The sequence below is a fragment of the Myxine glutinosa genome, chromosome 2, assembly GCF_964187855.1.
Source record: "Myxine glutinosa chromosome 2, kmMyxGlut1.1, whole genome shotgun sequence".
Classification (NCBI taxonomy): Eukaryota; Metazoa; Chordata; class Myxini; order Myxiniformes; family Myxinidae; genus Myxine; species Myxine glutinosa.
In genome coordinates, this window is record NC_136262.1 from 106780060 (window position 1) to 106791614 (window position 11555).

Below are 11555 nucleotides of genomic sequence, written 5' to 3' on the forward strand. Positions count from 1 at the left end.
TTGGCGGATGTGTTGGTTTGGGGGATGTGCAGGTTTGGCGGATGTGCTGGTTTTGGCGGATGTGTTGGTTTGGCGGATGTGTTGGTTTGGGGGATGTGCTGGTTTGGCGGATGTGCTGGTTTGGCGGATGTGCTGGTTTGGCGGATGTGCTGGTTTGGCGGATGTGTTGGTTTGGGGGATGTGCAGGTTTGGCGGATGTGCTGGTTTTGGCGGATGTGTTGGTTTGGCGGATGTGTTGGTTTGGGGGATGTGCTGGTTTGGCGGATGTGCTGGTTTGGCGGATGTGTTGGTTTGGCGGATGTGTTGGTTTTGCGGATGTGCTGGTTTGGCGGATGTGCTGGTTTGGCGGATGTGTTGGTTTGGCGGATGTGTTGGTTTGGCGGATGTGCAGGTTTGGCGGATGTGCTGGTTTGGCGGATGTGTTGGTTTGGCGGATGTGTTGGTTTGGCGGATGTGTTGGTTTGGCGGATGTGTTGGTTTGGCGGATGTGCTGGTTTGGCGGATGTGCTGGTTTGGCGGATGTGTTGGTTTGGCGGATGTGTTGGTTTGGGGGATGTGCAGGTTTGGCGGATGTGCTGGTTTGGCGGATGTGTTGGTTTGGCGGATGTGCTGGTTTGGCGGATGTGTTGGTTTGGCGGATGTGTTGGTTTGGCGGATGTGCTGGTTTGGCGGATGTGCTGGTTTGGCGGATGTGTTGGTTTGGCGGATGTGCTGGTTTGGCGGATGTGTTGGTTTGGCGGATGTGTTGGTTTGGGGGATGTGCAGGTTTGGCGGATGTGCTGGTTTTGGCGGATGTGTTGGTTTGGCGGATGTGTTGGTTTGGCGGATGTGTTGGTTTGGGGGATGTGTTGGTTTGGCGGATGTGCTGGTTTTGCGGATGTGTTGGTTTGGCGGATGTGCTGGTTTGGCGGATGTGCTGGTTTGGCGGATGTATTGGTTTGGCGGATGTGTTGGTTTGGCGGATGTGTTGGTTTGGCGGATGTGTTGGTTTGGCGGATGTGCAGGTTTGGCGCATGTGTTGGTTTGGCGGATGTGCTGGTTTGGCGGATGTGCTGGTTTGGCGGATGTGTTGGTTTGGCGGATGTGCAGGTTTGGCGGATGTGCTGGTTTTGCGGATGTGCTGGTTTGGCGGATGTGCTGGTTTGGCGGATGTGTTGGTTTGGCGGATGTGTTGGTTTGGCGGATGTGCAGGTTTGGCGGATGTGCTGGTTTGGCGGATGTGTTGGTTTGGCGGATGTGTTGGTTTGGCGGATGTGTTGGTTTGGCGGATGTGCTGGTTTGGCGGATGTGCTGGTTTGGCGGATGTGTTGGTTTGGCGGATGTGCTGGTTTGGCGGATGTGCTGGTTTGGCGGATGTGTTGGTTTGGCGGATGTGCAGGTTTGGCGGATGTGCTGGTTTGGCGGATGTGCTGGTTTGGCGGATGTGTTGGTTTGGCGGATGTGCAGGTTTGGCGGATGTGCTGGTTTTGCGGATGTGCAGGTTTGGCGGATGTGCTGGTTTGGCGGATGTGCTGGTTTGGCGGATGTGTTGGTTTGGGGGATGTGCTGGTTTGGCGGATGTGTTGGTTTGGCGGATGTGCAGGTTTGGCGGATGTGCTGGTTTGGCGGATGTGTTGGTTTGGCGGATGTGTTGGTTTGGCGGATGTATTGGGTTGGCACATGTGTTGGTTTGGCGGATGTGCAGGTTTGGCGGATGTGCAGGTTTGGCGGATGTGCAGGTTTGGCGGATGTGCAAGTTTGGCGGATGTGCTTGTTTGGTGGATGTGTTTGTTTGGCGGATGTTTTGGGTTGGCGCATGTGTTGGTTTGGCGGATGTGCAGGTTTGGCGGATTTGCAGGTTTGGCGGATGTGCAGGATTGGCGGATGTGCAGGTTTGGCGGATGTGCAGGTTTGGCGGATGTATTGGGTTGGCGCATGTGTTGGTTTGGCGGATGTGCTGGTTTGGCGGATGTGTTGGTTTGGCGGATGTGTTGGTTTGGCGGATGTATTGGGTTGGCGCATGTGTTGGTTTGGCGGATGTGCAGGTTTGGCGGATGTATTGGGTTGGCGCATGTGTTGGTTTGGCGGATGTGCTGGTTTGGCGGATGTATTGGGTTGGCGCATGTGTTGGTTTGGCGGATGTGCTGGTTTGGCGGATGTGTTGGTTTGGCGGATGTGTTGGTTTGGCGGATGTATTGGGTTGGCGCATGTGTTGGTTTGGCGGATGTGCAGGTTTGGCGGATGTGCAGGTTTGGCGGATGTGCAGGTTTGGCGGATGTATTGGGTTGGCGCATGTGTTGGTTTGGCGGATGTGCTGGTTTGGCGGATGTGTTGGTTTGGCGGATGTGTTGGTTTGGCGGATGTGTTGGTTTGGGGGATGTGTTGGTTTGGCGGATGTGTTGGTTTGGTGGATGTATTGGGTTGGCGCATGTGTTGGTTTGGCGGAAGTGCAGGTTTGGCGGATGTGCTGGTTTGGCGGATGTGTTTGTTTGGCGGATGTGTTGGGTTGGCGGATGTGTTGGTTGGTGGATGTGTTGGTTTGGCGGATGTGTTGGTTTGGCGGATGTGTTGGTTTGGCGGATGTGTTGGTTTGGCGGATGTATTGGGTTGGCGCATGTGTTGGTTTGGCTGATGTGTTGGTTTGGCTGATGTGTTGGTTTGGCGGATGTGTTGGTTTGGGGGATGTGCAGGTTTGGCGGATGTGCTGGTTTTGGCGGATGTGTTGGTTTGGCGGATGTGCTGGTTTGGCGGATGTGTTGGTTTGGCGGATGTGCAGGTTTGGCGCATGTGTTGGTTTGGCGGATGTGTTGGTTTGGGGGATGTGTTAGTTTTTACGGATGTGTTGGTTTGGTGGATGTGTTGGGTTGGCGCATGTGTTGGTTTGGCGGATGTGTTCGTTTGGCGCATGTGTTGGTTTGGCGCATGTGTTGGTGGGGTGCATGTGCTCTACTGAGTGCCGTTCTCGTTCAATTTTACGTTTTCACCACTGTCTGTTTGTCTGTGAGCAGGACATCTCAGGTTGTGGACGAAAAAGAGACGACTTGTGATGGACAAGTTGGGTGTGTGACAAGGACGAATTAATTATTATATTTTTAAATTCAGGTCAGGATGCAGATCCGGCCTACCAGCGGACTTTAAAAAGTAACCTGTTCAACATGGCGGAGGTATGCGTTCTACCAAGTGCCGTTTTTGTTGTATCTCACACAGGTGAAGCAAAGAGTCATGGGGTTGAGCAATTTGGTTCATTTCTGCATGTCCGTCCGTCTGTCTGTTCCAAAAAAAAATTCTGGTATTCGGATGTCCACCCAAATCGAATTGAGTCTTCTTTGTCACATCCTCAACCTGTCCACCAAGGTTCATCCGGATCCGTCCACAACTTTTTGAGATATCTTCCTCACAGACAGAATGACAGGGGTCAACCCTAACCTCTGTCCGGTGGTGGAGGTAGTTGATTCTCAGGAAGGAAAAACAGGAAATTTGGAAAAGCTCAGCTGGGGAGGAGGTTGGTGTGGTTTATTACAAATCGGGGACGATCTGAGATGGTGGTGAGAACATCTGTCCTGAACACCTGGAGGGAAGAATGATATTGAAGAGGATGTGGAAGTTGGTTGATCAACATGTGACAAATGTTCTGTATCAACAAAAGTTCACGAGTGTTTTATAAGAGGAGGTAAAACTCAGAGTAGAGATCAAGGGCATAACAGGTATCATCAATGGGATAACGAACGTACTCGAAATTAAATACCATTTTTATGTCGATTATTTGAACTGACAGCCACCGAACCCTTAATTATGACGTCACCAATGGGCTTGACTGTAATGGTGTGACGTCACAAAGCGGCGGTTCATTTTCACATTTGAAATTTTGCTGCAAGATGGGGAGGACGTGTGTATTTCTCGTTGCTTTGATTTACTGTTTCATTCTGTACTTCAACCTCGGTTACCTGCGAGAACTTCAACAGGTGAACTTTAAACAAGTGGGAAGATTTACGTGTACGTTTTAACCGGTTTAAAAGTGCGGTTCGAGAACCTTCCTGTGGATGGTGAAATGTGCAGGTGCTCTTTTCCACCTCGTTGCATCTGAGTTTTCCGAACCGACTTTGTCGTGTCTGTGTGTGTGTGTGTGAGTGTGTGTGAGTGTGTGTGTGAGCGAGTGTGTGTGTGTGTGTGTGTGTGTGTGTGTGTGTGTGTGTGTGTGTGTGTGTGTGTCCGATTTCACCACCAAATGGTCCAAATAATTTTTGTTGATCCAATATATTTTTTGCATCCATCTCTCTCATATAGAAATTTCTGGAATATGCCGTGAACACCTCCGGGAGGCTCGTAAACCTTATTCCCTTTCAGGTATGACGTCAAGCAGCACTCCATCAACAAGTGACAATTTTTCTGTATTTACAAAAGTTCACAAGTGTTTTATAAAAGGAGGTAAAACTCAGAATGGAGATCAATGGCATAACAGGTACCTTACAAACAGGTGGGGAAGTGGGAAAGGCAGGTGGGTCTGCGATAGTCGGGAGGAAGATGCGGAATAACTTTGTATCTCTTGAGTCGATATTTCTTCCACCACACACTTCTTGTACATGATAACATTGTGCAGACAGAACTTTTGAAGTGTTGTTCTTACACCTTGTGGTCTCCACCCGTCATTCGCCATTGACATTAACAATCTCGTCCAGTACAATCTTCCACCATGTTGTTCCTCTGAGTGAGCACATGTGCATCAGAAAGAGCTGATAGGTATTTTTTTATCGACCTCTCAGCTTATATCGTATGTATTTCCGGGTGGTACTTTCCCCTCGACAGTGAAACACAATTCAGGAAATCTTCTTTCATTGATACAAGTTGTTTTGTTTTTCTCTGTTTGTCGTACAGAAGCGTCAAAGTCTTTCTGACCGTCTCTTGGAAACATTCTTCAAATATGTTCCCTTCTTCCAGGTAAGATATGGCATCGGTGGGGTGGGGGTTGGGGGTTGGGGGGTGGGAGGGGGGGGTCGTGCAGAATTGGGATTCCCATTTATGTACAACTTGTGAATGTCTGAAGCTTTAGTGGACAGCAAAGAGATTACTTTCCTTGTGTAGCTCTTCTTGGTGACGTCACACAGCTTTCTTCGCTGAGAGCATGGCACTTGATTTATTTGATAATCCTAGCCACCTGGGGTAATTCATTAGGTAAGAGCGGATTGGTTATATCCTCCACTTGTGGGTGAGAGACGTGATTGGGTCTTGTTATTTATTTGTATGTTAACTGTAATTAGCAATGCACATGGTACATCAAAATATTTTGTTTGTCTTTGTCCTCCAGAAGCGTAAAAGCTTTTCCGATCATCTCTTGGAAATCTTCTTCAACCTTGTTCCTTTCCTGAAGGTAAGATGGCATGGATTACTCCAGTCACACGATATGAAATACTGGATGGGGATGAAAGTTAAAATTTATGTATAACATTAAACAGGTAAACCGGTTCAGTTGCAGTTTGTGATAAAACACAGAACCACCCCTTGCATAATACAGTACCAGCTGCTACACCGCTAACTGCAGCAACAATCAGCCGATCGGCCTTCAGAAGGCTTTTATTGGTAAATTGGCAGCCCCACCCCTTGGGGAAATGTATCAATCCAGGGACGTATTTCTGGCTCCCTGTCTGTCATCAGTGCGGAATGGATTCCCCTTGGGCTGAGGAGATAGGCTGGTGGACCGCTCCGTGGTGTGTGTGCGTGTGTGCATCTGTGTGCGCTTGTTGTGAGAGAGTACAAATTTGACTTGAAGACTCAAACTCGAAGAAGATGGTGAGTGAAACCTTCATCCTTTTTGACATTATTGCTCTTTCTATTCCAATTCAGCCCCGAAAAACACACTGGGCGTCAAAACTCTGCCAGGGTAAGTCACCGTCATGTTCATTTTCATTTCCTTGTTCTCTTTGCCGTACATGATGAGATTGCAGATGAAATCGAACTTACAACACACATTGAACAGAACACCACACATGTATGTTTATTCACTTCAGGTAAATTACCTTCACTCGTTTTGATCATTTGTAACTTTATCTCCTATTATGTGAAGCAAAATGGAACCAAGAAACCATTTTCTCCTGGATAATCTGCTGGTGATCTCATCTGAAGCCCGAGCTCATGTTGCTAAGGAAGATAGCTTCCTTGGCAACATGCGTTCACGTCCCTCATGCGACTAAATTGTTCATTGTCTCCCAATGTCTTTGTAATTCACATTCAAGTACACAGATGGTTACATCAATATCCTCGTCCCCTATTTGATGTATGTATGATTTCTCCATTATCTTGGAATCTCTGCAAGTTAGAATAACCCTTTTAATACTCGCTTTGCTCTTGTTTACAGCACTAACATCGTCCTGGAACGAGTACTTCAACCGTGCCGCCATTCAACACCGGCAGATAGAATTGATGATGATTTGCCAAATCGTCATCACAATTGCTGTGTGCCTGAGCCTCATCATTCAGGTATGCAAGTGATAGAAGCTCATGGAATATGGTGAACAATCTCATGGGTGGTTCGTTCCAACGTTTATTTCTCGTGAAAAAAGTCCAAGTGATAAAATTCCTGATCAGTTCCAAATGGAATTCCACTTCTTATTCCCTCCACCACCAAAAGGTGGATGGAGTTTATGTTTTCACCCCTGTCTGTCTGTCTCTGTTTATTTGTCTTTCTGTCTGTCCGTTTGTGAACAAGATATCTCAATAAGTTGTGGACGGATTCGTTCGACATTTGGCAGAGATGTGGAGTATGTGACAAGGACGAAATGATTAGATTTTGGTGAAGATCCGGATCCGGATCCAGCTTGTGGAATTTTTTAAGTGATTCTTCACCATTGAAATATGGCCAAAAACGAGGGGTAGATCAGGGAATGAAAGACTGGACCTATGGTGGTTCCTGTGATTGATTTTGATTAAATGTGATTCTGTAATTGAGATTTTCTGGTCTACTCTGAGATACAAATCGTAAACTGTTCACCAGGCGGAGGTATGCTCTCCACTGAGTGCCGTTCTCAATGAACAAGTGACGCTCAACAGCAGGAGGTCATATACACAAGGACCCATCGATTATTCGTAGAGGAGTAGACCATGGGGTTTGTGATTATGCTCAGTGAATCTTGAGAAATGTCAGGTTAATGAGGTTTACTCTCCATGAAACGACATGTTTTGATAAGTCACATGGTTTGGCCGCAATAAATAATTGAAAGAATATCCTAAAAAGCTTCTAACTCTTGAACCACTCCATTGATCGACTTTTTGTGTGTGTGTGTGTGTGTGTGTGTGTGTGTGTGTGTGTGTGTGTGTGTGTGTGTGTGTGTGTGTGTGTGTGTGTGTGTGTGTGTGTGTGTGTGTGTGTGTGTGTATATGTGGTGGGGGGGTGCGTGTGGGGGTGTTGGGGGTGTCATAGGTCTTTTATGAACGTGATGCGTATTGTTGGACTCGATGGAATTTGTAATTTTTTTACATTTCATTGCGAATGGCCATTTATCACCAAGCAAAGCAAAGATTTTGATTTATATGCGTCCATTTTTGTTCCACAGAGAAACCGACAGCACGTCATTGTTGTGAGACCTATGCAGTTGGTCTTCATTTACCCGAAGGTACTCCTTTGTTATTTACATCACAATTACGGTTCTATAAAATGTCAAACAATGCCGTGGCCACCAGCCCTTTGTCAGACAGCATGTGGGGAAGTCTGGAGACACGGTTTTACCGAATGAACCCTTTCTTTAGCAGTTGGATTTTGATTAGATTTTGATCAAAATCTGATTTGTCGAACAAAAAAAGTCGGACAACTGATTAGATTTTGAAATCAAAGGTCAAAGATCATGTCAGGTAAAAATGTCATAGTTTAGAATAGCTGAAGGAATTAAAATATAACTTTTTACAGTATGTATAATGATGTAATAATGTGTTTGGGGGCATATCAATCGACATTGAAGAGTGCCATTTTAGTTGTCCTATTGGCAATTTGGTCTACATTTTGTGCAGTAACCATATGCATTGGGTTCCATATTCGTGTCAAATTGGATTTCCATTGCAGACGGCACTGGTCGTTGTTTTAATTGTATTTTGTGTTTTTTATTTATTTAGATGCCTGAAACAAACAAGTCCAGGAGAGGACAAAACCTTCGGAAGGTTCACATCGCTGGCGTGCATACCATGTCCAATGGGAGAGATGTCCCATCAATCGGTGCTTCACTGCCAGGTGAAAAGCCTGCCGAAAGGTGTGTCAAAAAGGCACAAAACCTTCAGAAGGTTCACATCGCTGGGGTGAATACCATGTCCAATGGGAGAGATGTCCCACGAAGCGGTGCTTCACTGCCAGGTGAAAAGCCTGCCAAAAGTTGTGTAATAATGGCAGAAAACCTTCAGAAGGTTCACATCGCTGGGGTGCATACCATGTCCAATGGGAGAGATGTCCCATCAATCGGTGTTTCACTGCCAGGTGAAAAGCCTGCCAAAAGTTGTGTAATAATGGCAGAAAACCTTCAGAAGGTTCACATCGCTGGGGTGCATACCATGTCCAATGGGAGAGATGTCCCATCAATCGGTCCTTCACTGCCAGGTGAAAAACCTGCCGAAAGTTGTGTCAAAACGGCACAAAACCTTCAGAAGGTTCACATCGCTGGGGTGAATACCATGTCCAATGGGAGAGATGTCCCACGAAGCGGTGCTTCACTGCCAGGTGAAAAGCCTGCCGAAAGGTGTGTCAAAAGAACATCACAAAGATCCACTGAAACCGTTTTGACACCTGACAGAGTCAATGAAATGGTTCACAAAATGTTATGTCAACTGGTTGGTATTAAAAAAGGTCGGCAAGTTCAAAATGAAGAGCCTCCAAAAAAATTGGTTTTGCCAACATCAGGTGAATGCATTCGAGGTACTTTTCACCAAGGACATGCTAAATTTTTACCAAATAGCGGTTCACAGTGTGTTGCTAACAGCTGTGTTTCTATGTTGTTTAGCAAAATTCAAAATGCTTCCTCTTGGGAAACGAATGATCTCGACTTTGTTCTTGATGCTGGTAATGAATTGTATACATTGGTGCAAAGCTCTTTGGGAAGAGATATTTCTTGTTTGGCAAGAAACTACGAAACGTTTCTTCTTCCGACTGAATTGCCACGTTCTGTACAATTATTAGGCAGAAAGTGTTTCCTAACTTTTGGAGACTCTTTCACGGGATTTTTATCCAACCGTGCCAACATTGCCTTTGACTTTATGTCTTTGTACGATGCTTTGACAAAAGCTCTGACCGAGTGCAATTCCTGTTTCATAACTTTTGCGAGTTCAACTTTTGCAGTTGTGAAGCAAAATAGGTTTTATGTTTTTGACCCTCATTCAAGAGGTAGGGATGGAACTCGAGTTTCTGATGGAACATCTGTCCTAATCAAGTATACAAGTCTATCAGAGGTCCACGAGCACTGTCAAAATCTAGCAGCATCCATGAGTGTGAGCTGTGAAAACTGTCAGTTTGAAGTGACTGGCATGGATGTCGATGTTCGGAATGAGCACAGTGTAGCTCAGCAAACAACAGTTCCTCACTCTTACATAAGTGCCAGACATGTTGTTCTACATGCCAAGCACACAAAGTATCCCTGACATCCACTCGGTCGAGACACCTGAAAAAATGCCATATTCAGGCCAAAAGATTCTTATCGTCTTTGTGAGAGTGAAGAGGTTAGCCCAACAAACAACAACAACAGGCATTTTAAGGCCATTTTCCCTGCAAGAGCGGGGGTTAGCCTTGCGGTCCCCATGACAATCTTCTCCATTTTGCCCTATTTTCTGCATCTCTCCTTGTTAACCCCCTTGCCCACATTTCTTCTTCGACCATGTTTAGCCAAGTCTCTCTCGGTCTTCCCCGTCCTCTACTTCCTTCTACATTCATTTCCATCACTCTTCTCAACCAGTCACTTTCATCCTTCCTCAACACATGACCAAACCATCTCAACCTGTTTCTCTTCACAGCATCCATCACAGGCTCTATTCCCATCATCTTTCGCAATTCATCATTTGTCTTCCTCTCTCCCAACGATACTCCACGTATCCACCGAACCATTCGCTTTTCCACCCTTTCCAGCCTTCGTTGCTGCTCTACGTTCATTACCCATGTCTCACTCCCATAAATCATAACACTTCTCACACATGCAGCATACACCTTTCCCTTCAGCTTCAATGACACTCCCCTCCTCGTCAGTACGCCACTCAGTTCCCGAAACTTCTTCCATGCACATCTCACTCTAGCAACCGTTGCCGAGTCTGATCCACCTTCTCCATTCAGCATGTCTCCAAGGTAACAAAATGTTTTCACACCTTCCAGCTTCACGCCATCTCCATGATCCAACTCAACATTTCCTCCATCTGCAGCTCCATCTGTGCACACCTTACACTTGAATGTAGCTGCCACACTGGTTAATGACCCTCTCAAACCACTACATTTTTGATGAACCCACTCAGCACACATTCTACATTGAATGGAATTCACTCCGACACCCTTCCTGCACACAGCACACGGCCACTTCCCAGTTCTTTCCACCTCACCACATGCTTTACCACTTGCCATCACCTTCGTTTTTCCGATATTCACCTTCAGACCTTTTGTCTCCATACATTCCTTCCACTTGTTCATCTTCTCCTTCAGTCCATCCATACTTTCTGCAATCAACACCAGATCATCTGCATACAACAACTCTCACGGTAAACCCTCCTTTACGTTCTGAGCCAGGACCTCCATCACAGCTACAAATAGTAGTGGACTTAGTACCGACCCCTGATGCACTCCCACCTTCACCTCAAACTCACCACTGTTCCCGTCCTTCGTCCTTACAGCTGTGCGCGCTCTTTTGTACATTGCCATCACTACTCTGATCAACCATTCCTCCACTCCTAACTTCCTCAATGCCCATGTCACTACTTCACGTGGAACCCTATCGAATGCTTTCTCCAGATCAACAAACCCAAGAAACAACTTCCTCCTCTTCTCCATATACTTCTCCTGCAACTGCCTCACAATAAAAAGCGTGTCTGTCATTCCTCTTCCTGGCATAAATCCAAACTGCATTTTTGTCAAATTTTGTCAAATTAGTTTTGTCAGTTGAAGAGGTTAGTCCCCATTTACGAATTTCTTCAAGAAGCACAGATGGATCTCTTGTGCCAAGTGTGTCACATGAATGCAAAAGTACCTCTCGACTTGCAAGACGATCAAATAGGAAATTGAAAGGCACACATCAACAAAACCAGCAATTTTGCCAGGTGAAGTGATTATCAGCCACGGCAACCAGCGGCTGCTTGACAATGTGGGTATGCGCCCCAACCGTGACCAATCAAATTGACATTTTCTTCTGTCATTATCACCTTTAAAATTAATTTTCCCAGCAACCGTTGGTCCGATTGACAGGAAATTTTCAAATGGACCATCTTGTGAACCCCCGATGAATAAAGCAGGGGCAGTAATGACCCCTTCTGATCCTACTTGCCCAAAAAGCCCCTCGAATGCACCATCTTGTGTACCCCCCATAAACATATCAGGGGCTGTGATGACTCCTTCTTATACGTGCACAAAAATCCCC

At 46.2% G+C, this 11555-nt stretch overlaps 1 protein-coding gene and 1 long non-coding RNA gene across 2 annotated transcripts; both read left to right on the top strand.

Moving 5' to 3' along the window:
* Nucleotides 1-5815: 5815 nt before the first annotated feature.
* LOC137422319 (uncharacterized) lies at nucleotides 5816-7537 on the top strand. Its single transcript, XR_013622572.1, has 3 exons — nucleotides 5816-5854; nucleotides 6329-6450; nucleotides 7524-7537. It is a non-coding gene; the product is annotated as an uncharacterized LOC137422319 (long non-coding RNA).
* LOC144890787 (uncharacterized) lies at nucleotides 7537-9585 on the top strand. The gene is made up of 2 exons (XM_078772619.1): nucleotides 7537-7583; nucleotides 8077-9585. Exons 1-2 carry the CDS (start codon nucleotides 7557-7559, stop codon nucleotides 9583-9585), a joined length of 1536 nt encoding a protein of 511 aa, XP_078628745.1. The 5' UTR covers nucleotides 7537-7556.
* The last annotated feature ends 1970 nt before the right edge of the window (nucleotides 9586-11555 follow it).

What these genes read in the sequence shown, in the direction of transcription:
- LOC144890787 (XM_078772619.1), top strand. Translation starts at nt 7,557, where the DNA reads ATGCAGTTGGTCTTCATTTACCCGAAG. An exon ending in TGGTCTTCATTTACCCGAAG is followed by an intron (nt 7,584 to 8,076) that starts GTACTCCTTTGT and finishes TTATTTATTTAG; the next exon opens with ATGCCTGAAACAAACAAGTC.